The sequence below is a fragment of the Xenopus laevis genome, chromosome 5S (assembly GCF_017654675.1).
Source record: "Xenopus laevis strain J_2021 chromosome 5S, Xenopus_laevis_v10.1, whole genome shotgun sequence".
NCBI lineage: Eukaryota > Metazoa > Chordata > Amphibia > Anura > Pipidae > Xenopus > Xenopus laevis.
This window is the reverse complement of record NC_054380.1, coordinates 43138223-43162958: the sequence shown is the minus strand read 5'-3', so window position 1 is coordinate 43162958 and position 24736 is coordinate 43138223. Positions and strand designations below refer to the sequence as shown.

General features: G+C 36.5%; 1 protein-coding gene across 1 annotated transcript in view; it reads left to right on the top strand.

The window, feature by feature from the left end:
- LOC108717850 (kinesin-like protein KIF26B) overlaps positions 1-24736 on the top strand; it is a 200777-nt gene that overhangs the window by 65053 nt on the left and 110988 nt on the right. The window contains exon 3 of the mRNA XM_018265250.2: positions 19704-20237. Coding sequence (XP_018120739.1) covers positions 19704-20237 — 534 coding nt within the window. The remainder of the gene's footprint in view (positions 1-19703; positions 20238-24736) is intronic.

Genomic DNA, 24736 nt, shown 5'->3' with positions numbered 1-24736 from the left:
GACACTAATGTGAAGGAAATAAATGCATGTGTAAATTACTTTCAGTTTATTCATAATTTGGAGAACAAATGTTAATTTTATTTTTTGGAAGAAAGTGGAATGTCCTTTCTACTAATCTACTGTTCTTTGCTACGAATGTTATATAGGTGTATATGAATGTTTTTCTGAATATGTGTCAGCTTCTTCTCTCCTAAAGTTTTAGGCATATTGTTCTATTTTAGAAAATATTATATAGTTATATGCCAGTTAAGCTATATTGCCAAATATACCTGGAGACATGTCTGTCCATAATTTCATTCTGAAACCCATGCTTAAAATATGACGTTGGTTTCTTGTTATAATAATCTCTACTTTAATGGAACACTTTATCAGTATACGTTGGAGCATTGCTGTTAGCATTTGCTTCAGTTCAGCCACAAGAACATTAGTGACTCTACCTGCTTAAAAATACAGAGCGTGCTTTATGAAATATGCATATTCAATATACTCAATACGTGTGATCACTGCCTGGGTGGATTAAGAGAGAGAATGACTGGTGGGCATATTATCATATAATACACAAAAGCCATGAATTTATCCTTATAAATGGTGAGTAGTGATGTCATCAGTTATAAACGGTGAGTAGTGATGTCATTCTTGTCACATGACTCACTAAAACTTGTGTATTAAAATAAATAAAGTACCCCTTGTTGAAAAATATTAGGATATTAGAAGTAACCTCCGGGTGCCATGACCTGTATAAAAGCTTTTATATGGTCATGGAACTCCTCTGTGACTTATAATATCCTTATATTTCACAATAGGGGGTACTTTATTCCCTATATGTAGCAGCCAACCTAGGGGTTTGGACACCAGCATATTTACTATGCCATTCCATAGGTTTACCATTTGATGGCGGGGCGAACAGAGAAACATTTTTTGACTACAGGTGTTCTTTAAGCAGGGTATTACATTTCCTACTCAAAATATTCCTCGCTTGCAGCGCTGGCCGTTCATTGAAGAAAAAAACAAAGGTTTTGTAACAGCATACCCACTGTGAATATGACTCTGCACTGTGTGACACGATAAAGCCGGAATGATATTAAAATCAGGGTTTTCTTCAATGAATGGCCAGCGCTGCAAGCGAGGAATATTTTAAGTAAGATTGTAGTGTATGGGGCTAGCACCCAAAGTCTCGTGATTCTCGTGTTTTTTTTTTTCGAGGAACTCCTATCAACTCTATTGCTCTTCGTCTGGTCTGAAGTGGCGAAGGCAAGTATGGCGCAAGAGGTAATGTTCGTTAAAATCCGCATCTTAGTGAATTTGCGTAGCTACGGCCATTCGCCAGAGCAAAAATTTGCCTGCCGTTAGAGTGCGAAGTAGCGCTAGAGTCTATCTCCTTCGCTAGCGAAGTTACGCCAGCATCCATTACTAAATCGGCGAAATCCTGAACTGACGTCACGCTGGTGAATTTTCGCCAACGTCACGTTGCCCTTTAGTAAATTTTCCCCATAGTCTCTGACAGTGACTGGGTCAGCTTTCTACAGATAATAACAAAGGGTCATGAGAAATGCTATCTGGTTCTGAAACAATGTAGGAGAAGTCAGTTCTTCTCCAGTTCTGTTAATCGCTGACTTCTTCTACATTGTGTCAGGAGTTAGAGCCAGGAGTACAAAGCATAAAATCAATCAGAAACTGCTTTCAAGAGCAATAACATTTACAAATAACTTTAAAACCATTTTAATTAATATTCATTTGACCCATTTCTAGAGGTACATTCTTGTGTTAACTTATAACAAACCTTTCTTTGTACCTCCATCTGCCCATTTCCCCTACATATGCCTTTCATATTTGTGTAATGAAACAAGTCTGGATATACTGTAAATTTCATTAAGACAAATAAACCTCTATAAATAATAATAATACTAAATAAGTGTAGTTAGGTCTAGGAAATAGGAAATTTTCTTTATGTACCACTGGTAGAAATGGGGATAAATAGCAGCTGAGTTCTTAGTTTATAATGTGCATTTTTTAGAGTTCTATAAGCATGAGGTCAGCTAGGGATCAAGTGGGGAATGTGTGTGTTTTATTTCCCCACTTTGGCACCCGCTCCCTCCTACATCCGTCTTTTGCCGTCTTTCATACGGTCATGAAGCACTCTGCCTATTTAGGGAAAAAATCAGCCTCCCTTTGTGGTTCTTGTGAAGCAATGAATATTTTTCCTGTACTTTTAATAGGTAGCCTTACACAAGGTATAACTATTTTTCACCTATACATTTACAGAAACAAAACCTTTAGATATGAGATATGAAGATATGAGAGGGGCTTAGAGTTGCTGAACCAGAATCATAAAATGGGGGTACATTTTAGGAATGCCTACTATCTCTGCCGCATGATGTCAGTAAAGGAAGAATATTGGTACATATCAGCATTCTGCAATATATTAGGGCTCTCAGTGTTAGTATGTAACTCTCACCTAACAGAACTGAGGTAGGGTTTGTGATAATAAAGACAATAGTTCCTTGGCAGGGGGCATTTATTGAAGGCCCAGTTGGGGTTCTAAACTGATGCACAGTTTTAGTACGTGTGTGTGTCCAACAAATCCTTAAACATTATATACTTTGTACCCAGCCTCAATTAAAATTCAGCCTGTAAATGAAGTTATGTATTTTTGAATGAACTTTTCTAACTAAGGTCCCCTTTTATGGTTGCTACTCTTTATATCTCTTAAGTCCAGACAAGGAGCATGACAGGCGACATCAGAGGTGGAGTTGGTAATGTCAAGGGCAAATGGAGATTGTCTGATCACAGCGTCATTTACTCACCTCCTCATTTGGAAATCCAGACAGACTTGGCCAAGACCAAGTCATTCCGAAAACTGGAAAGTGTCCAGGTGAAAACCAGATAGGTGGCAACCCTATTCCCATTTAGTTGACTTTTTTTTCCCAGGGACAGGACAAGGGCTGTAGGGCTGAGGAGCTGAGGGGTACCTTTGTCCTCTGCTATTGCTGCAGTACAACTGCCTAGGGGGGGTGCTGGACTTGAGAGAAGCCCCCCCCCGATGGGGTGTAATGTAGTGAAGATGTACCTTTTCTTGTCAGGTACAATATGAGGATGATATGCTACCATTAAGCACTGGAAATGAAATTAAGGGGAATTGACCCTGTTTGGGAAAAATATGTACTAAGCAAATTTATTATGGAGATAAAAGGAAACTATATAATGATTGTAACCTTCAGTGAGTGTGGTTTAAATGGGGGGTGGTGAAAAAGTGGGCACTGTCTAGATAACACATTGCATGGTGTGCTACTTGCCCACTCCTCCCTCTCCCCCACTTGGATTTTAATGTAAAATTTCGGCAACCTTAGCTTTGATGAATGTGACCTTTGCAGCAATACTATGTAGCATTGTGAAGCATTGACCCTTACGTTCCATTACCATACCATGGTTCTTAATGATACAATGGTAAAAGCCTGTTACTCTATTCTGCTATAATTCAATTACAGATACAAATGAAACCGAGAGAAGGCAAGCTAATGCTACTTATTTCTAGGACTCAAGTAGATGACATTGACCTCTAAGCAGACTGTCAAGAAGACAAATATGTAGCTCCTGAACAAGTCGTTTATCATCCATCACTACAGCTTTCTGCTAGGGGTCTGAGCATCCTGAGCAGTTACATACCAGTTCAGATTTAGATGATGTTTGTTGGATTTTGCTGCTGCCACAGACTACACAATTCTTTTAAAAAACATAATTTTTGGAGCCATTTGTTTTTATGACAATTTTTGTTAATCTTTAGTCCCCTTTAAAATTATTTATATACGGAAATATTTTACATCAATTTCAGTAATGTTGTAGAGCAGATCTTATCAACTTTGCAGCTAATTTTCATTCCCTGTGTATTTTGTCATTCTGTTTTATTGTTGTTATTATAACGACTTTCCATTTAGCACATCTTTCCTTTAAAGGGCACCCATCACCTAAAAATTGTTTCCTGCACTGTGTAGCTTTTCACGCTTCCCATTTTGTCTGCTTTAACGCAGTGATCTCCAACAAGTGGCTCACAAGCAACATGTTGCTCATCGATTCCTTAGATGTTACCCCAGTAGACTCAAACCAGGAGCTTATTTTTTTATTCTTAGCTAAGCTACTGCTAAACAGAGCCTTCTTTAGACTGCTAGTGCACATATGGGCGATTTTTGGCATCCCTGGGGATTTTTTTTATGCTTATGTTGCTGCCCAACTTAGAATGCAATGTGACTCACGGTTTAAAAAGGTTTAACACAACAGGTTTGATGTGTTCTCTAAAAGAGCTATGAGATCTTGGGAGCAGAAAAGTGTAAAACACAGATATACTGTACACAAATCTATATGCTGTGCTTGACTTATGCTATATGGTAACATAAATATAGGGTCAAGGAAAAAAGGCAATGGCACACCAGGCACGATCAAGCAGGGAAAACCCTTGCATGCTTGACAAAGGGGACCACCCCGAAACGTTGCATCGTGTGCAAATAAACTTCTGCAAGGGTTTTCCCTGCTTGATCGTGCCTGGTGTGCCATTGCCTTTTTTCCTTGACCATTGTTCTAGGGGGGTGCCGATCCCCCCAGGTATTTGAGCACCCAGCAGAGTTCCTGAAGGCCAGGGTGTGCGAGGTGAATCCCCCCTTTTTCAACATAAATATAGGGACCAATGTGTAAAAGAAATGGATCCGCACACACACTGATTAGTGCAGTCGGGGATTATCCCCTTTTATTCAGCCACCAAACATCAACGTTTCGGGGGGGAACACCCACCCTTCAGGGTGTTCCCCCCCGAAACGTTGATGTTTGGTGGCTGAATAAAAGGGGATAATCCCCGACTGCACTAATCGGTGTGTGTGCGGATCCGTTTCTTTTACACATTGGTTGCTAAGGGACCCGGCCGGGTCAACGGAAGGAACGCACCACCAGCTTGCAGGATTGGTGAACTACAGGTGTGCGGTAGGAGAATTACATTGTAACATAAATATTGGGAACATAATGAACATACACCTTCTGAATTACATGGGTCATGGGCCAAGTTTACTTGAAGATATATGCAGAATTTGTGAGTTAAGATGTGCTGTTTGGATTATCAAATCTTTTTCATATTGGACAAAAATGAACATTAGATCATCTGGAATAATATGTTACATGAAAATTTTCACTTCTGTGCTTCTATTACAATATGAATACATGTTTTGGAATGCTTGCAAGCCCAAGGGCATCTGTAAAAGTGTTCCACTAGAGCACTCATTGCTTTTGATCTATACTAATTAAAGCTCAAGTTAGCTGGAGTTATTACATTTTAAAAAAGGTTCATGAATAATTAGCCATTAAGAAATGGGGAACAGAGATGAACAAGTCGCTGTTCACATGCTCTCCATTGATAGGAGATGGGACAGGGAAATATACAATTTTTTTATGCAAAGTTAAGATTTTGGATTTTTGAAAACAATATAAATGCCATCACAGATATAAAAAGAGACCTTTATAATATCTTGTTTATGCCATTTTTGATTAAAAAGAAGGAGACTAAATTAAATGAAACAGTGTTGTCCTATCCACTGGATTCAAAAATCCATATTGCATAGCTACTTTAGGGTTTACTTACTATTAGGAAGGCAGAATGCAAAGTGCAAATAATGGGCCATATTCAATTTAGGAGGAAAAAAAAGTTATCTCATGGTTTATCACAAGCAAATTCATGGATGTAAATCAATTTGACAAGAGAACTTTTCTCCAAATTCAACTTTCATAACCTACCAAATTTTGCAGGTGTGGCCATAAAAAAAGGCATGGTCAAAAAATGTTCACTGCACTCCACGCAGCAAATTGTTTTGTCCCTCTTTCTATTTACAAAATGTTAGTAGGTATGTAAATGGGATGTTATTGATGTGCACCATATTTTCTTTTTCTATGTTGTGGTTCTGGTATTCTAAGACAATGTGCAGTCTTTTATTTTTTTTTACTTTTTTAACTCTAGTTCAATGTTTCAGTTTATCAGGGACAATGTAAACCAAACCATGTTAGGGCTGAAGGGCTAATTTACTAACATAGGTGCTAAATTGCACAGCTGCAGAAACCAGTAGAAATTGATAAGGTATTTGTTGTCATTAATAGATAGTAGATTGGTGAACTTATTGATTGGTATTGATTTAGCCCTGATGTTTATAAATTAAGTTTATTTTGGTAGCACAGAGGAGGTGTTACAGCCATTACAGGAGCATAGCTCATAAATGAACAGGGTAAATCTGTAACATGCATCTGCACATCAGACAACAAATATTTTTTAATGGTATAACAATTGTAAGCAAATCCTTGATTGGTTGGTATGGGTTACTGCACTGGTGAAAAACTGCCTGATATTAGTAAATGAGCCCTAGTATGTTTGTGTCAATGAGATTGAGCCAGCATGTGTCTGGTGTCACATTTGCAGCATCAGCACATGGAAATCACACATCTCAGCGGACAGAAGCAATACATGGATTTAATGGTTAGTGTAGCTTCATCTCTAATCGCTTCTGTAAACACAGAATTGGGCGTCCTTTCTTTATCCATAGAGATCAGGATCAGCTAGCAGCCTATTCCCAACATGCTGGTGAATAACAACTCTATCTTGGACATTGCATATATTAACAGATTTTAATTCTAGTCACTATGCTTTCAAAAAAGTAACTCAAAATTAGCATTCTTTGGTCAATTTTGCCTCAGTGGAATGTGCTGTAAACTAAAATCTGCAGGAAGAGAAGCCATATTCTTCTATTCCTATCTCACTGCTGCACCTTGTTCAGAAATCCCTCTGCTATCTTTTGTTTGTCATTTGTTCATTTATTCATATAATCCTGAATACTGAGATATTGTGTGTGTGCATTATTGGTTTATTTAATTCTTTTGTTTTATTAAGTATTGTGTGCAGTAGAGAGAACCGAATGCTCCTAATTCCAAAATGAATTAATTAGTTTTTTTAAAGGGGATCTGTGCAGCTGAATGAGAGATATTCTCTTGTTACTATATTAATAGTTTCCTTAAAGGGGACCTGTCGCCCTAAGAAATAATTCCAAATCCCAAAATTCCAATATTGTATCATGTTAGTCAAGCAAAATAAACTTCACTTACACTATATAAATTAATTATATCATGTTTCTTTTAGTCACAATCACTTCAAGCAGGCAGACATCATTTTGTGGACACTGTTATTAAGACAAGCTTTGCATCATACCAAATTTTTTTTTATGCACCAAAATGGGACACTTGATGCTAGGGTTGCCACTTGCCTGGGTCAAAACTTCCTGCCCGAATTTCCAAATTAAGAAAACCGGGCCGGATTCCCCATGATTGACACGGTGATCAGCCAATCGCTGATTGCCGTGTCAAAACCACGCCCTTATGTTATGGGCCACCCCCCTGCCATGTCACAGCCTCCCCCTCCACATCATGGCCCCGCCCCTACCCGGTCTCCACCGACAGAAAAGGTGACAACCCTACTTGATGCCCATGCTCATGCACTGGCTGCATAATTTGATGGTGTGTGTCGGGGGCGGGAATGTGGGTAGTGCAGTGACATCGAGGAAGTGCAGAATGGAAAGTGAAAGTAATTGCCATCATCACCTCTATGGCATAGCGGAGGGGCAGGCAATATATGATTGACAGCTGAGATTTCTAAACGAGTTTATAATAATGGATGTTTTAATGAAAAAAATAATTTGGGTATCATGTTTCATTTGAAAAAGATTTTTATTATACAACTTTTTATGTTTGGGTGACATGTCCCCTTTAACAATGCTTAAAATGCTTTCTGACAGTTAAATGATCACCTTTCATTTCTAAACCAGCTAACAGGAATGTGTTGCACTGTATCAAATCTAAGGATTAAAGAATTACCCACTGAAAATAGGCTTTGATATAATTTTAAAGGAACAGGTTTCAACATAATGCAGAAATAATAGTACACCTCTAACTAAAATATGTATACTACTGTTCCTGGTGGGAATGAGAAAAGACTCTGTAGCATAAAATTAGGCAACCGGATAGATGCAGGTAATCTTGGGTTCTTTATTTCTGGTGAATTATCTGAAAACAACTGATCTGAAAAAAGTGTTGAAAGGTGTATATCCACTTTAAGGTCTTCCTTATTATATTTAAGGGGAACTATCGGAAAATAAAAATTTAATATAAGCCTCAGCACACTGAAATAAGAAACTTTCTACATACAATCAATTAAAAATTCTGTACCATTTCTGAAAATATCAAGTTTATCTTCGCTATTCCTTCTTTCAGCATCTGCTTCTCTTCATTCTCTCTTCATGTAGGAGTTGGGTGTCAGATCTTCATTGACAGTAAGATCCAAAATATCTTATAGGGATGCTCCTTTTGCCTAGAAGATGTATTAGAGCTCACTCACCAGAAATCCTGTCTCTCTACATGCAGGATTTGAATTCAGTGAATGCATCTGCTAGGAAAGGAAGCCCCACTATAAGATATATTGGATCTAACTGTCAATTAATATTTGACACCCAACTCCAACAAGAAGACAGAATGAAGAGAAACAGATGCTGAGAGAGGAAAAGTAAAGAAACTTGAATATTTCAAAAAGGACGCAGAATATTTAATTGAATGTATTTATTAAGTTTCATTTTTTCAGTATGATGATGCCTGTATTAAATTTATATTTTCGCGATAGTTCCCCTTTAAGGTACACCTGGCGGGGGCCCACCAATTAGATCTTTGTTCTGGGCCTTCCATTGCCTAAAAAGAGCCATGGTAGTGCTTGTGAAAAATAAAGCCGAAAACTGCCTTGCAGATTTCCAGATAGAGCTTCTGGAGACATTCTAGAGGTATGGGATTCCTTTATCCTTCCTGCAACTTGTGCCACATTATGGGAAGGCGATCTACCATAGACTCCACTTAAATCAAAAAATCACCTTTATTTCAGAATATAATTTTATTACTTCTGTTTAAATGTGAAATACAAATCATAGTACAGTTTCACTCAGCTAAAAGGTCAGTGTATATTTAGAACTATGCTTGGAAGAAAGATAAGTAGGTAGGTATAAAACAGCAGCAGGTAATAGGCTAAAAAAAACTGTGATCTCTGGCTGTGAAGGAAATATTAAATTGTTCGGCTATTTGTGTCTTTTGCTTACTATATACTATATCAGTTCCCAACACATTCTCAGAACATGCTGCCAAAGTGTTTCAATTTTTTCTCCATTCTTCTTATCTTTTGCATGAATTTAAAAACACAAATGGACTAATTGTTTATTTTCAATAAAGATGAAATCATGGTACCAGTCTCTGTAAGCTGATACAGAGAAAATAAAAAGACTCTAATGCAGCTTCTATGTATCAAAGCCAAACATCACTTAGATACAGAGAAAAGAGAAATAGAAATAAAATATTAATACAAAAGCAGTTCAGTACTCCCATAACACATCAAGAGTATGTAAGTGGAATATCATAAAATCATATTGCTAGCAAATTTCGTTATACAAGCGGCAAAGGCTGATCATACATCACAATTACAGTACTGAGCTTGTTTAAAGACAGGCTTGTTCCTGCTGTCCACAGTGATTATGATATCTCTGAGCTTATGCAGCTATCCATGTGTACACAGCTTTTCCCAACATACATTCTTTATAATGTGATATTGAATGTTATTAGGCTTACATGTAATGCAAACATTTGAACAGCAAATATATACAGGTAGAGAATGATGTACCCTTGCTCTAAGTAATAAATAGCTTAGAAGTAAAGGAAGCGTTCCACAGCCATAGTGTTTATTATACAATGTCTTCACTTGAAATTAGGGATGCACTGAATCCAGGATTTGGTTTGGGACTTGGCTAAGATTCGGCTAAGAATCTTCCTTTTTCAGCAGGATTCGGATCAATCCAAGGGCTTGGTCGATTACCATCCAAAAAAATCACGTGACTTTTCATCACACAAAAAAAGAATTCAAAAATGTTTTAACCAGTTCATGGTTCTTTTCCACCTGGTTTCCTGATTTAACTGTGTGCATGGTTTTTCTCCACAGTTTCCTAATATGCAAACTTGGATTCGGATTCAGTTCGGTATTCAGCTAAATCTTTCACAAAGGTTTCAGGGTTTGGCCAAATCCTAAAATAGTGAATTCGGTGCATCCCTACTTGAATTGAAGGTGCGCTCAACAAAGTTAGGTGCAGAGAGCAGCATCAGGGGGCACAGCCCTGTCCATAGGTAGGGCCCCATTTCAGCATGCAAACTCTGTCGATCCTTGTGCATCTAAAGGACAAGCAAGTTAGGGTATGGCTGATGGGGGATGCTTGTGTGCCCCCCCACCCCTCACAAATATGCTGACTCAGACCAAGGGGGGCAAAGATCTGTGGCAATACATATACTGTAGAACTGTATGCAGTGTTACAAATACAAAAAAAGCTGATTACGGTCCTAAAAGAACAGTAACACCAAAAAATAGATAACAGATAAATTCTGATGTATGCTACAGAGCTTATCTGTTATCTGTTGCATATTCTGTGCATTTTCTCTTTTTTCAGCTTTGAATGACTGCCCCCATGACAACACAGCAGCTTGTTTAAATAAACTATTGAAGCGTTTCTGAAGCAAACACCCTGGTTGTACCAGTGCAGGGCAACACTATGTTATATTGTCATTACTTAACATTCTTTCATTTGTTGGTGTTTCTGTTCCTTTAAGGTCACACTTTTTACACAAAGTGTACATTTATACGTAAATGTTTTTCCTCTTTTTATATTTAATTTAGCTATTATGTCTAACTTTAGAAGTATATATATATATATATATATATATATATATATATATATATATATATATAAGTAAAATATACATGAAAATAAAATGTAATGTAGACATAATTATGAATGAGAATAATTAATAAGAGATTGATAATGTATAAAAGCACAGGGAAACTTAGTAGTGAATATGCTTTCCACACACATACACACAGACACACACATTATTTAAGTGCATTTCCCTCAGAATTTTAGCCCTTTTGTAAACATTTTCTTGTGTTGCTAACCCAAATAAGCAGTTGCCTTCTTGACCCTAGAAAGTCTGGCTCAAGTGATCACATATCAGTTCTATTTTGCACTGCAATGTCTGCATGAGTTACTTACATGTGTTTCTGAGAAGAGCGCTCAAACTGATTAGGTAAAAGCCAGCCCTGACAATGCCGGCATTGTTTTCTAATATAATCCCAAATTTGGCTGAAACACTCTCCCACCAATACACAGAACTAAACTTAGACTGTTTGGGCTCATTGCCAAAGCCAGCACACTGTTTATGAAATATACCTTTGATTTACGCATGATTGATTGCTTTACAAGGGCATTCATTGAATGTAATTGAGTGGACTTTAAACATTTATCATCAGAATAATTTATTTAACATCATTGTTTAGCCAAAAGAAGTCTGTGAGAGCATTAGCCAACCTTTCAAAATATACTCTTTTTATATCTTAAGCTGCTAGAAACATCCCTATGCTTTGTGGAAATAGAGAAAGGTAGTAAAGGTAGAGTAGTAAAGGCAACTTTGAATCTACAAATTGTTAGAATCTTTCATATTTTGTTTTAAGAAATTAATATACTGTAGCTCATCTGGAAAAGAGGCAATCAATTACTTGTCTACAGTTTTGCTAGCTTTAGGGAAGGTGTTACTAATTCACCTTTTAGGCCTATATGTATCAATCCTATTAATATTTAATTGTCAGGAAAAACATTACCATTTTATTTTTACTATTTACTTCTGTTCTAACATTTTTGTGATTACGGCTCTAGTCATCGTGCTAGGTGCCATTCATGAAGGTGCATGTGCTTGTTTTGATGCATTTGGTGCAATTTGCAGAGCACATTGGTGCAAGGGAGTCTGTTATATGCAGCCAGTAATTCCAGGGCTCTATTTCCACATTTAGTTTAAAGGCATTACCAAGGTGCCTGGTGCAGTGGGCCCAGGGACTACAAGATTCATGCTGAGAAAATGTATGTTACTTTTAACAGCCATTTTTTCTGTGTTTTTTCTGATTAGGTTGAATGTGGTCTACCTTATGTATTTAGCTATGAGCTTGTTGGGAAATATGGAGTAGTATCACTAAGTTGCATGTCATTTTTATATCATAAACACTAGACTGATCAAAGCTATGGGAACTGCACTGGTGCAACTTAGCATTTATTTTAGCAAATTACTCCGACAACGCAGTGTACCTCTTGCAATAATTGCAGTTCTTAAGTTGGTAATAAAATGGGTGCATTAAAACAGGAAAACATGAAAATGGAAAATAGCAAAATCCAGCAAAGAATATAAAAATTAGGGAGAAAAGCTGACAATCTTGCTATGAACACATATACTGCTTATATTGTGCAATACAAAATGTGTCATTTGATATGCCAGATAGCACTAACTTAGCAGCAAGTAGTTTTGAAGTTACTGTCAGAGGTCAGACAATTATTATTCCTTGTCACATTGATTCTGCTGATTTATCACTTGTAAACCAAAATATCCACATGTCTGTAAAGGCACTACTAATGTCCTTTACATGTGAGGTTCAAGGGAATGCCTTCTTTCTTCTTTATAATAATTTACTTTCTCTCCCCTGGTAGAGAAATCTCCATGTGTGACATTCAGGGGTGATTCTGCATCACCCCTCACCCACCCACTTATCTTACCAATTATGTCACTAAGAGATATATATGTGTGTGTGTGTGTGTGTGTTTTGCAGTCACTTGTCTGCTTGTAATAAAATGTAGAATTCTTCTCAGCCATTAAAAATGCATGCTGTTATCTATCACTGATCTAGCTGGAGACTAGCACAGTCTTCTGACTGCCTTTTTATTTAAATAGCAGTAAGCAACACAGAATATAAAATCCTTGCTGGGGTTATCTGTCCCTTAAAATACAGTATTAGCAGTGTTAAACATAATAAAGGGCTTGACTCCAAGCTTCCTTAGTGGTTCAATCTATGCAGTCAGATAATACAAGTGTTACGGAAGGCTTTAACACATATTCCACATATACCACTTACGGGAGGGAGTAACACATATAGCTGTCACTGCAGGATGGTAAGCAGGTCTTTGCTCCCTAAAGAATGCTTTTAAAGAATAAAGTGGAGGAGAAAGTTAATTTATTTTTAATGAATTGAATTGCAATCAAACTATTAGCAATCAACGCCAATATCAACTTTCTTAAGTGCTGGAGAAACACTTCCCAATGACTTTTATAACATGTTGACTAGATTTAAGGTAACACCTTTTTTAGGTCTTATATATATTCTAAATAGAACATGAACGCATTCAAAATTCCATTATTTTTCCTTAATTTTCCTGAACTGTGGGAAAAAAATATATTTTAATAATATATATATATATATGTATATATATATATATATATATGTATATATATATATATATATATATATATATATATATATATGATATCATATCTTGCAAGAGGTACGGAAGTCCTGAATCAAATCCTGGATTTTTTGCATGCATACTAAATGTTTTGATTTTTAAATAATATTCCCACTTTATACTGCACAGCTTTTGAAGGAAGCATAGCATAAATAGGTTTGGCCCAGGCAATGTAATTCAGAGCAACCAATAAGATATGTTATTTCTTTCATATGCTATAGCCAGTAAAAGTTGACCCCTTATTTGCCCTGGTATATCCTGCACAACACTCAACACATATGTACAAGTGTTTTATAATACTTGTTTCAAGGAACAAAGAAAGTATTAGTAGAAGAATACAATGCAATTTTCACCAAAAGGTAGTGAAACAATCACTATTTTTGTCTAATATAGTTAAACTACAGTGAGAAAATAAAGTATAATATTTGAAAATGTGCATCATGCTGCTTTTTAAAATGTAGATTTATTTTGCGCTCTGTAATGTTTAAATCAAATCAGAAAATCTGCTGCAGCAGTGAACAGATATACAGTATAGTTACAACACTATGTTCTCTATAATATGCACATACAAAATGAAATCCAAGCATCTCCCAAGCTCCTCTGGCATAGGGGAGAAGCCAGCCCCCTACATCTATACATCCTCATGTATTTTCCATGTAAACAATGTTGGTCAGGGTAAAACTTAACAAATACGGTGAAAACAGAAAACAGCATTGCCCACAATCTATAAAAGCCGGCACAAGCATTGCTCTAGACATCAGTGAGACCTCTCAGTTTATGAAAATATTTACTTATATACATGGTATTACTGGGCTAATACATAAGTCACATTGCAGTTTGACCTTTGTCTAAAGTAGGGGTTGCAAGACTGTAGTGCCATGAGCTGTCTTTTTTTAACTAATCATTATAGCAAGCCAGAATATCACAGTACTGTACTGTATTTGATCCCTGGGTTCATGCAACAATGTCACTTGCTGATATGTTAATTAGAGCTTGCTGAGCAGATGGCAGTGGAATGACATCATACATTTGGTAAATATAGAAAACCTATATGCCTAGACAATAAATTAACAATAAGACCTTTAAATCAGTGCTTGGGTCATTACTGCAGAGCTCCTAAAAGACTTTGTGAACTCTAAAGACTGACATTTTTATTAAACTGAGCTCAATACTTGGATACATTATTAAGTCCATGCCAGGTACAGGGATTTACATTAACAGATGTCAAGGCCTTTGTGAAAACAATGTTTTATGCTTTCCATATTTATTATGAAGAACGCAACTTACTTTAATAAAATTAGCATAGAGCAGAGAAAAGACAAGGGAAGAGCAGACTGTTTAATTTAAAGATCTGGGGACAGATTGGAATTTAGAATTTTTCGGCAAAAACTGTAGCTGAAGGTTTAAAAAACTGGAAGGAGAAAGATCAGAGAGAGGCAAGAAGACATCAAAACAATAACGAAAATATTTTGGTAGTTATATGTTCAGAGAATTAATATTCATTTATCCATTTGTGTGTGTGTTTTATGGGGGGAGGGGAGGATGTTTTTATTGTACAAAAATGAATACAGAAATCAGTACAGGTATGGGAACCTTTATCTGGAAACCAATTATCCAGAAAGTACAGCTAGACCATCTCCCATTGAGTGCATTTTAATTCTAATTTTTAAAATGATTTCCTTTTTCTCTGTAATAAAAAATAAAACATTACCTTTTACTTGATGGTTACTAAGCTACGTAAATCCATATTGGTGGCAAAAAAATCTTTTGGGGTTATTTAACGTTTAAATGATTTTTAATCAAAATTAAATGTCATCCGCTAGCAAAAGTACATTGACATTTCTTCAAACGAACAAGGCTAAATGTAGCTGTATAAAAAGAAGATATAGCCCAATTCAGCAAAATAAATGATAAATTAATATAAAAACTCGTCTTTCTATCTAGCAAAAGTAAGGGCAGAGTGTTTTCCTCTGCAAGGTAGTTGTATGCCCATGAGGGGAAAATGTGAGAATAAATCTCATGTATGACCATTATGTGGTGTTATTTTATATTTAGCTTTTGTTATTAATAATCTTTCAATTTATAGCAGAGTAAAGCATTTAGTTTAAACCCTGGAGTCTGTGTGGGTTAGTGTACACACTCTATTAATAAAAATGCAGACCAGTTATTTATAAAATCCATAAATTTGATACTAAAGCCCTTCAGACTTAGGCATCCTTTTCTCTGTTTTGTGTATTAGGGAGTAGTCTGTGAGTCTGTAGTCACTTATCTGATCAACGTCACAATATTTAAAAGGGCCCTTTTGCTTTCCGTCCTAGGCACTTCAAGTCACCTGTAACCTTAGGAGCCTGTATTATTGATATGAAGGGGATTGCTACAGTTTCACCCCGATGCTACAATCTATTGTGCCTTTTTTTGTTCCTGGTGAAGTCATTTGGGAAATATTAAAGAGGCATGTAATCTTAAACTTGTATAGACCACACAAGTCAAGAGGGTAAAGTCCCCTTTTGCCTGTCAGCACGTAACCTATTCATTAGATATCCCAGAAAGGAGGCCAATTTAGCCCAAACATAGTGAAGAGCACAGGGAAACCACTTATATTCTGCTGGTTTAAGCCTAGCATTAATTCATTTGCTCTTTTCAGTCATTATCAGTCAATCTCAGTCATTAACTTTTGGCATAAATGTGGTGGTTATTACTTGCAGTAAATATAATTGGATTTGCACTAGAGACCATAGGGTTGTGTAGTTGCTTGGCTGGTTAGAGATCAGTATTAGAAGTTAACAACAAATACAGGAACCTTCAGTCAATGTGACATTTTTGCATACTTTTGTACAGATGCATTATCAGAAACACGCACTCTATCAGTGTAGACAGAGGTATGGGACCTGTTATTCAGAATGCTTGGGATCTGTGGTTTTCCAGATAATGGATCTTTCCATAATTCAGATCTTCATGCGTGTGGAGGCTTATTTATTAAAGGTCAGATTTTAGTGGTTTTAGAGGTTTTTGAAACCATGGCTAAGCTCACAAACTATAAAACGACAAATGTCATTAAATTATTAAAAGTTGTGATTATAAAAAGTATGAATGAAAAAAAGAGCTTAACGATCTGAAAAAATACCTTGCAAACCTCTAAAAATTCCCATTGTTCACACAATTCGTAGTGAATAAAATCTGAAAACCTCTAACATTCTGAACAAATCTCCTATATCCTGAACATTAAATAAACCCAGTAGGTTGGTTTGGCCTCACATTAGGATTGATTATATATCAGTTTGGTTCAAGTACAAGATACTGTTTTATTATCACAGAAAAAAAGGAAATAACTTGAATCAACTTGGATTGTCTGTATAAAATGTATTCTATTGGATACAACCTTTCTATATTTCGGATCTTTCTGTATAACTAATCCCATACTTGTATATGTTACATCTTCTACCAATAGTCTGTTACCTAAAAGTGACTGGTTAAAGCAGTTTAGATATATGTTTATGGTTACCTGAGTAAGGGTTCCATTAAGGTTGTCCAACCACAGGGCCTCTACCTGGATCTTGTAGACTTTATAATATATTGTTGCAATATAGTTACACTGTTCTAAATGTAGTACTGGGAACATAATATCTACACTGTACGTTATCTTCTCCTTACATTAGACTGTTACCATATAGAGCTTCTATTGAGCAACGTTACTATTTCAGATTAAAGTTGTTTTCTGACATATCTGGAAGACTTTAATTACATTTCACGTGCCACTGCTCTGTAGCATATCTGAATATTTTAATTACATTTTAACCAAACATGGAACTTTGCATTTTTTAAATTAATTGCTAAGTTGACAGAAAATCTCAAATGCTTACCACGGTCCTGCTGTGTGTCCTGCTGTGCACAGAGTGACTAACAGAGGTAGCCTCGCACTTTGCTATATTATTACACATGCAGAAAGTGTGTGAATGCAATTTTCAAAGCAGAAAGTCGTTTCTTCTTTGATATTTGTTTTTATCAGAGCTAATAAGAAAAAAAAACCCAACACTTCCTATTGATTTCTTTTTTTTTATAAAACAGTGCTGCTTTCTGTCATTAAAGATTCTAGCAATATATTTTATGGAGTTATTGCCCCTTTCTGTTCAGAATTGATTGCATCCCAGTAAGCTCTAGACACAGTGTGACTGCTCACATAAGCTATTTCACAAGGCCTCAGTAAGAGATCTTCTATCATCGATTGGCATGTGGTGCTGTACAATATCAGCAAGTCCTTTCAAATCACTGACAGATAGCAATCCAAAGAAATAGAACAGAGTCTGTAAACTCAGCCGCAGCAATACATTATAGTGTTATATGTTACAGCGTTGATAAGTTATTGGTTCCAGCCACAAGAGCTATGACTCTTTTTTTCTCTCTCTGATCTACATTTCTACCTTTCAAAATATCTGCATATATTTCCAAAAGTCTTCATCTATTTTAGTAATACAGTAGTTATAAAAAATAAAAAGTTGAAAATTTGGGTTTTCATTAATATATTCTCAAGACTAAATCATCAAGTTGCTCTTTCTAGCATCTGTGATTGATTTGACAATAATGGAGGCTGCCTTTGTGCTGCCCCTTACATGGCTTGCTTCCATATTTGAAGCAAGTCTTTGTACTTCACTGTCCAGCCCAGTCTAAGGGTACGTGCCAGAACACAAAAAAATAAGTGAGATTTCACAAACATTGAAAAAAACAAAGTTAATCCAAAGTACAGAAATAATTTATTGGGACACAAAAGATGGGCTGACGCATTTTGTGCCTATTGGGGCACTTACAGCCTGTGAGAAATAAAAAGCATTAGGCAATCTTTTTGTGTCCTAATAAATTATCTGTACTTTTTATTCACTTTGTTTTTTGAATTATTTGGAAAAATCTCACTATATACTTTTATTTCTCTGTTTGCACTTCAAGGATCTGGTGAAAAGACTTGAATATTTAAGCACTGGTTGCACAAATGATGGATTAGGGTACATTGTGAGCATTGTGTGCACCCTCACTTCTCTTTAGTAAATGAGCTTTTAAGTATTCTTCATTTTATCTGTGTATGTGACTATAGGGGTCATATACAAAGACTCAAAAAGTGCAAGAGCACTAAGGAGACGCAAGAACATGTCCTAGCATGTAACCCTTAGCAACCACTAAAATGTTTGCTTTTAATTAGGTGACTCATCCTGTTGAAGCTGTAGCAACCTTTGCACCTTTTATTATTACACCTTTTATTACATGACCCTGTTAGATTCCTCTTCATTACCCCAATTTCAAAAACTCTGTTCTGGCTATTAACCTATAGAATGTAATGCAACAAACCAATACTGAACCCAAGTTTTGGTCAAATTCTATGATTTCATAAAAGACTCTAACTATTTTGTTAAAATTAATCCTAAATCGTTAAAGCCATGGGACCTTTCTGTAATAGACAATGGAAATACCTGTTTATAACTTTGTATTAATTGTTATTAATGCATTTAAAGTAGTGAACAGAATGTTATGGTTAATGTAATGCCACTGGTGACTGATAGAGATTTTTATAGATTTTTTTGAGCATAGACCATTACTTTTTAGATAAAAACTCACAACTCTTATGGCAGGTGGTGCAGCATCCTCCAGGTTCATCTTTTGGGATTATCAGTGGATTATTTAACAGGGATATAGTTTGACAAGATGATCCTCTTTTGGTGGAAAGTGAGATGGAGATTGTTGTGTCTGTGTGAAAAGCTGACAAGTCTTTCCTTGAGTATCAGTTTCCATGCAGGGCTTTTTTTTTTTTTGCTGTAATAGCTGTTCTGCTTTGTCTCATATGGCAAGAATCATTACTTGATATATCAATTAGACAGCTGCTACTGAGTATCTTTTTATTGGAAATGAACATTGAAAATAATGTTAGACAAAAAACAAATCTAAATTCATGAACAGTTCCCTTGTTTGGATGTTGCCTTCAATATCCTCCTAGATTTAAAGGCATCAGTTAATTTTGTAATTTAAAGCAATTTTGAAAGTTGGACCTGACCAGAGTATATGTATGTAAATACTGTTTTCTATGGATTGCGCATAAGAAGTAGACCACTACACTAGGAATAGAGCATATTAAAAAAATCTTGCAAATCCCTTACACTTTGGAACTTTGTGGGCCTCTTAAAGTTGCTTCCCAGTATACCCAATGAACTAATGTTTATTAACAACTTGCATTATATTTTTTTTAGCTTTTTTATATGCTTGTTAGACTGATCTTTCTCCCTATTATTGTTGCAGGATCCCTCAATCACTACTGTGATTCATGATAAGCTGCAAGTTCCTAACACCATCAGAAAGTCCTGGAATGAGAGGGACAATAGATGTGACATATGTGCCACTCATCTTAATCAACTTAAACAAGAAGCCATCCAGATGGTGACATCACTAGAGCACTCTGCAAGCATTGACAGCTATGATGCATCTCCAGGGTCACCACCTGGACATTCCAACATTCCAGCTATGGTGGGTCCAAAGCACATGGGAAGCCTTCAGCCTAGAGATTGGGTGTACATGCCGAATCCTTACTCCACATCCAGCTACCCTGGGTTTGTAGCAAGCAAGCATGCTGGGAAGCCTAACAGTTTAGGTCTGGCAAATGGACAAGATAAAAAAAACGTGTCCCCTTCACACCAGGCAAAAGCCAGTCTTCAGATGGTAACAAGCCCGAGCAATGGCAATATACATAACTCAGTGACTATACAAGCTCATCAGTATATCGATGGCAGTTGGTCTCTATCCAGAACCAATGGAGTGACACTATATCCCTATCAAGTAAGTGTATATATATTTACTTACAAACATTGTTGTAAAAAATTATATAAGCCCTGTTTGGCTTTGCCATAAATGAAGCACTGCTCAGACATTATAAAGCTCAGGATTATAGGAAGACCATCTCCCACAGGTATTCATATTTGAAATAGTGGATGATTTAGTCACCACTAATCATGCTAGACACAGGTAAAAAACCTTGCTTTTCGATGCAAGGAAACTCGTTTCAATGACCTGGGTTGGGTGTACCCCCACCACCACATCATACAACACTGGGTCTCCCTAGTTAACTAGACATTAACATTTATTAAATTAACTCTATTGGTCAGAGTCAGGGCTAAGGGAAAGTGGCTCACAAAACCTACAATTGACACAAGGACAACAGTTCAAGTAGAACTCTGTTTTTTAAATTATGTTTTATAAATTGGTAAACTGCTTATACTATACATACTGTAAGTGTGATGTCTAGGAACCTTTTTGACTACTCAAGGATGTACATTGTAGCATCTGATAATTGCACCAAATAGCGATATGATATTTACATAGTATTCTTATTTTTGTTATGTTATATATGAAAATGCAAAAGAAAAGAAACTAAAAAAAGTTTAAAATAGCAATTTCCTTTGATAACAGATATATATGATGATATATGATGATATTTATTGAATGAATAATCTAAGATTATGATCCGAAATACAACGTTTAGTATTTTAAATCATGTGACCTCACTCTTTATAAGATTAAATATCTTTCTATAGCTTTACACAACATACAACACCTATTATTTGTACCAAGAAAAACAAGGCCTAGTATCTTTTTCTCATGGAGAATGAAAGCAATTTCACAAAGCAGTAAATACATTAAACAAAAAGTATTAAAATTAAAAGTAGTTCAACGTCCACATTCCTAATCTGTAGTGGGACATTAATAAAATAGGAACGTGGGACGTAATTTACTAAATTATGTGATGTAGGAAAAGGAATGTGATTTCTTGCAGTGAAAAAAGTCAGTTGATGACTTTTCAGTCTTATGACTTGAAAGTAACTGTATATCTAATTAGTGGTTTCTTAGTCTAGTCAATCCAATGGTTCAAGTAATTCTTTTCTACCACCCTAAACAGGCTTAATTACTTTTCTTTCATTCTGAAAATAAAAGGCTGGTATTATTGCACATATCATATTATCACTTACAAGGAGTCATTTATTATGGGGGATGCAAAGAGCTGTGTTATTTGCCAGTATTTGCCATTTAGTGTGTCTAGCATTTAGCATGAGCTTCCGCAAGCACTACAGGGGTGAATCATGGATCACCCCAGCACTTATTATTTAGCTTACGCCAGCTAAATTTGCATTTGGGCAGTAATATCAATATCAATCACGAAATAATTATGTAGGCAGCTGCCGGAAGAACAATGGAAACAAAAATGTGATTGGTTTCCATGTTTAACTGAATAATGGTTTCTTGTATAAAAAGTTTCCTTTATTCCATTTAAGTTTCGGTGATCCCTTCCATTTAAAGGAGAAGTAACCTAAAAATAAATATGGTTAAAATGCCATATTTTACATACTGAACTTCTTATCAGCCTAAAGTTTCTCAATGTTCTACGACTCCAAACTTGTCACAGGGCGTCACCATCTTGGAAAGTGTCTGTGACACTCAGAGTGCTCTGAGCAGCTGTTGATAAGCTAAGCTTAGGGGTCATCGCAAATTTACAAGCAGAAAATATGTTTTTTCTGTAATATCTGCTGATTCGACAAGGCTGATTATTAAATTCTAGGGATGCACCAAATCCAGGATTTGGTTCAGGATTCAGCCAGGATTCTGCCTCTTTCAGCAGAATTCGTATTTGGCCGAATCCTTCTGCCTGGCCGAACCAAATCCTAATATGCATAGGATGCAATTAGGATTCAAATTCGGTTTGGTATTCAGCCTAATCTTTCATGGATTTGGGGATTTGGGGGTTTTGGCCGAATCCAAAATAGGGGATTCGGTGCATCTCTATTAAATTCTATGTCTATGGGAGATGGCCTTTCCATTATTTGGAGCTTTCTGTATAACGGGTTTTTGAATAATGGATCCCATACTTGTATCTAATTAAAGCATATTAAGGAAGAGCACTGATATAATAATAAAAGGGTTAATCTTCAAGGCAACCACTTCTGACGTATTTCAAAACTGGGAGATACCCAACAAGGAGTCATTCAGTCTAGCCAGCCAAATTAGTGATTAAGCAAATGCTTGACATCATGTTCTAGGGTCAACTCTACTGCATCTATCACTGATGTTGTGCAAGCTCCTAAATGTCTTAACCTCCACACAAAACTTTTTTAATTTTTAGAGATGGCCAGAGAGATCAGGGTAAAACATGTTTTACAACATTTTGCTATTGATAATATTTCCATATTATATAAACAATGTACATGATTTGTATAAATATGGACACGTACAGTTGTTCTCTGGCGTAACGGAATTGTTTCACCTTGACTTGTATGTCCATGCATTCATTTTAAAGATTAGTGCAACAATAGACCTTATTTCCATGACAAGGGGACTCCTCAATTGACCCTTAGCCTTCAGCCTTCCCATTGAACCGCATTGTAACATACTGTAATGAAACACCAGGAGCCAAAAATGGGGTAAAATGGCCACAGCATGTATTAACAAATTATCAAATAAATAGGTCCTTGCCTGCCTCATTATTATATCCACCAATGAGTATTAGGCTGCCTCTACCTACAGAGAGGATGGCCCCAAACTCTGCTACAAGCAGGACCTGCACCTCCCACCATGAGAGAGGTTCAGCAGCCCTGCTGTTGTTCCAGAATCTGCAGTGTGTCGATGATAGGAAATCCAAGCAGGCTGTCACCTAACACAAGTAGTAGTAGCGTCTGTATCAATCAATCCACTGTGCAGTCACAGGAGAGAACCTCCTTTCTCCCTCTTCTAAATCTACCCGTGCAGTACTCTGGCAAGCTCCTACCGCTGCTGCGACAAATAAAAACTGTATGTATTATCATATATCCACTGTTTTGATCCAGAGGAAGGCAAAAAACCCAGCCTCAAGCCACTGCCAATTATGCCTCAAGAGGGAAAAAAATCCTTCGTGATCCCAATGGCAATCAGAAACATTCCCTGGATCCAGCGTTTGACATTAATTTAATATGAATAACAACATGCAAACCCTCTCATGATTATACTGTATAACAGTACTGAACCACAATAAACCAGTACATGCAGTAATACCTCCACATTTGCTTATTAATATATAATATAAGAACATAAAGAGAAACTCCTGACTTTTCACAAAATATTCATAAAAGGGGAGGGTGGGTGGAATCTTTCTACCTGCTCAGAAGATAAGGAAGTGAACTGCTTCTTCCCCTGACATCACATCCCTGCCTTTCTCCGCCCCCTCCGGCTTTTCCCTGCCTTAAATCATTCCTTCTCACCCAATCACAGCTACATCTGATTCTATAAATTTTTAGATATAAACCAGTGTAATCTGGCTGCTGGTCATTCAGATCCCTTGTCATGCAGCCCCTGCATTTATAGCTCCAGGGCTTTCCTATCACAAAGTTCAAATATGGGAGCAGAGTTATGCTAGTCAAATAGGGTTGACACGTTTTCCAGAAGAAGAAACACTGACATACTGTACAAGCCTTTTTTTTTCTATCTTCCCTATTAATAACATTGACATCAGACATAATTATTAACAGCCAGGTTGCTTAGATACTAGCCAGGTGGCAACCTTATAGTCAACATGCCATCCAATATATTACATCTTCTCACTGCTCCTGTACCTTTAGGGCAATAATACATAAGCAGGGCATTTCTGGGGTTTTTGTCTCCTGAGGCGGCCTTTCAGACTTTTAGACTTCACACTTATGCTTCCCCATCAGTGATTTGCATTTAATTGCAGTTGGCTAATCTCCTCATGTATTATTTCCCTTATGTAGCACTTCCTTTTAAGGGACCTCTCCAAGTTCTTGTGACTCCACATTAATGGATTTACATAGTGATTACACAGAAGTGACACTCCCTGTTACTGAATGGTTAGTGCCTTGTTAGGTGTAAAGATCAGGAGTTGTTGGCCTAGCACTCTTCCACTTGAGAAAAAAATGAAACTGTTGCCTTGGCAGCCTTATTGAAGCCATGTTTGGGAATTTTAATGATAACAGACACAGCTGCCAAGGATTCCATATGATCCTCTTTAACAGAGTAGTTCTCCTTCCACCCTAAGAATTAGTTCAAGTATGAAAATATTGTCGCTTTAAATAACTCAGGCACAAACATGCATGCAAAAATAATTTTTTTAAGGGTTGGTAACTTTAAATATTGTGCATTTACTAACTATATGGACTTCTTATTAGAGTCTGGAAATCTGAATCTAAGAAGGTATAAATCAATAACCATGTATTTTCTCTTGCATAATCTTCCAAACATAATTTTAATAATCTCTTATCTCTCTGTATTAAAATTTCAGGGAGTGATTTTCACAGTAA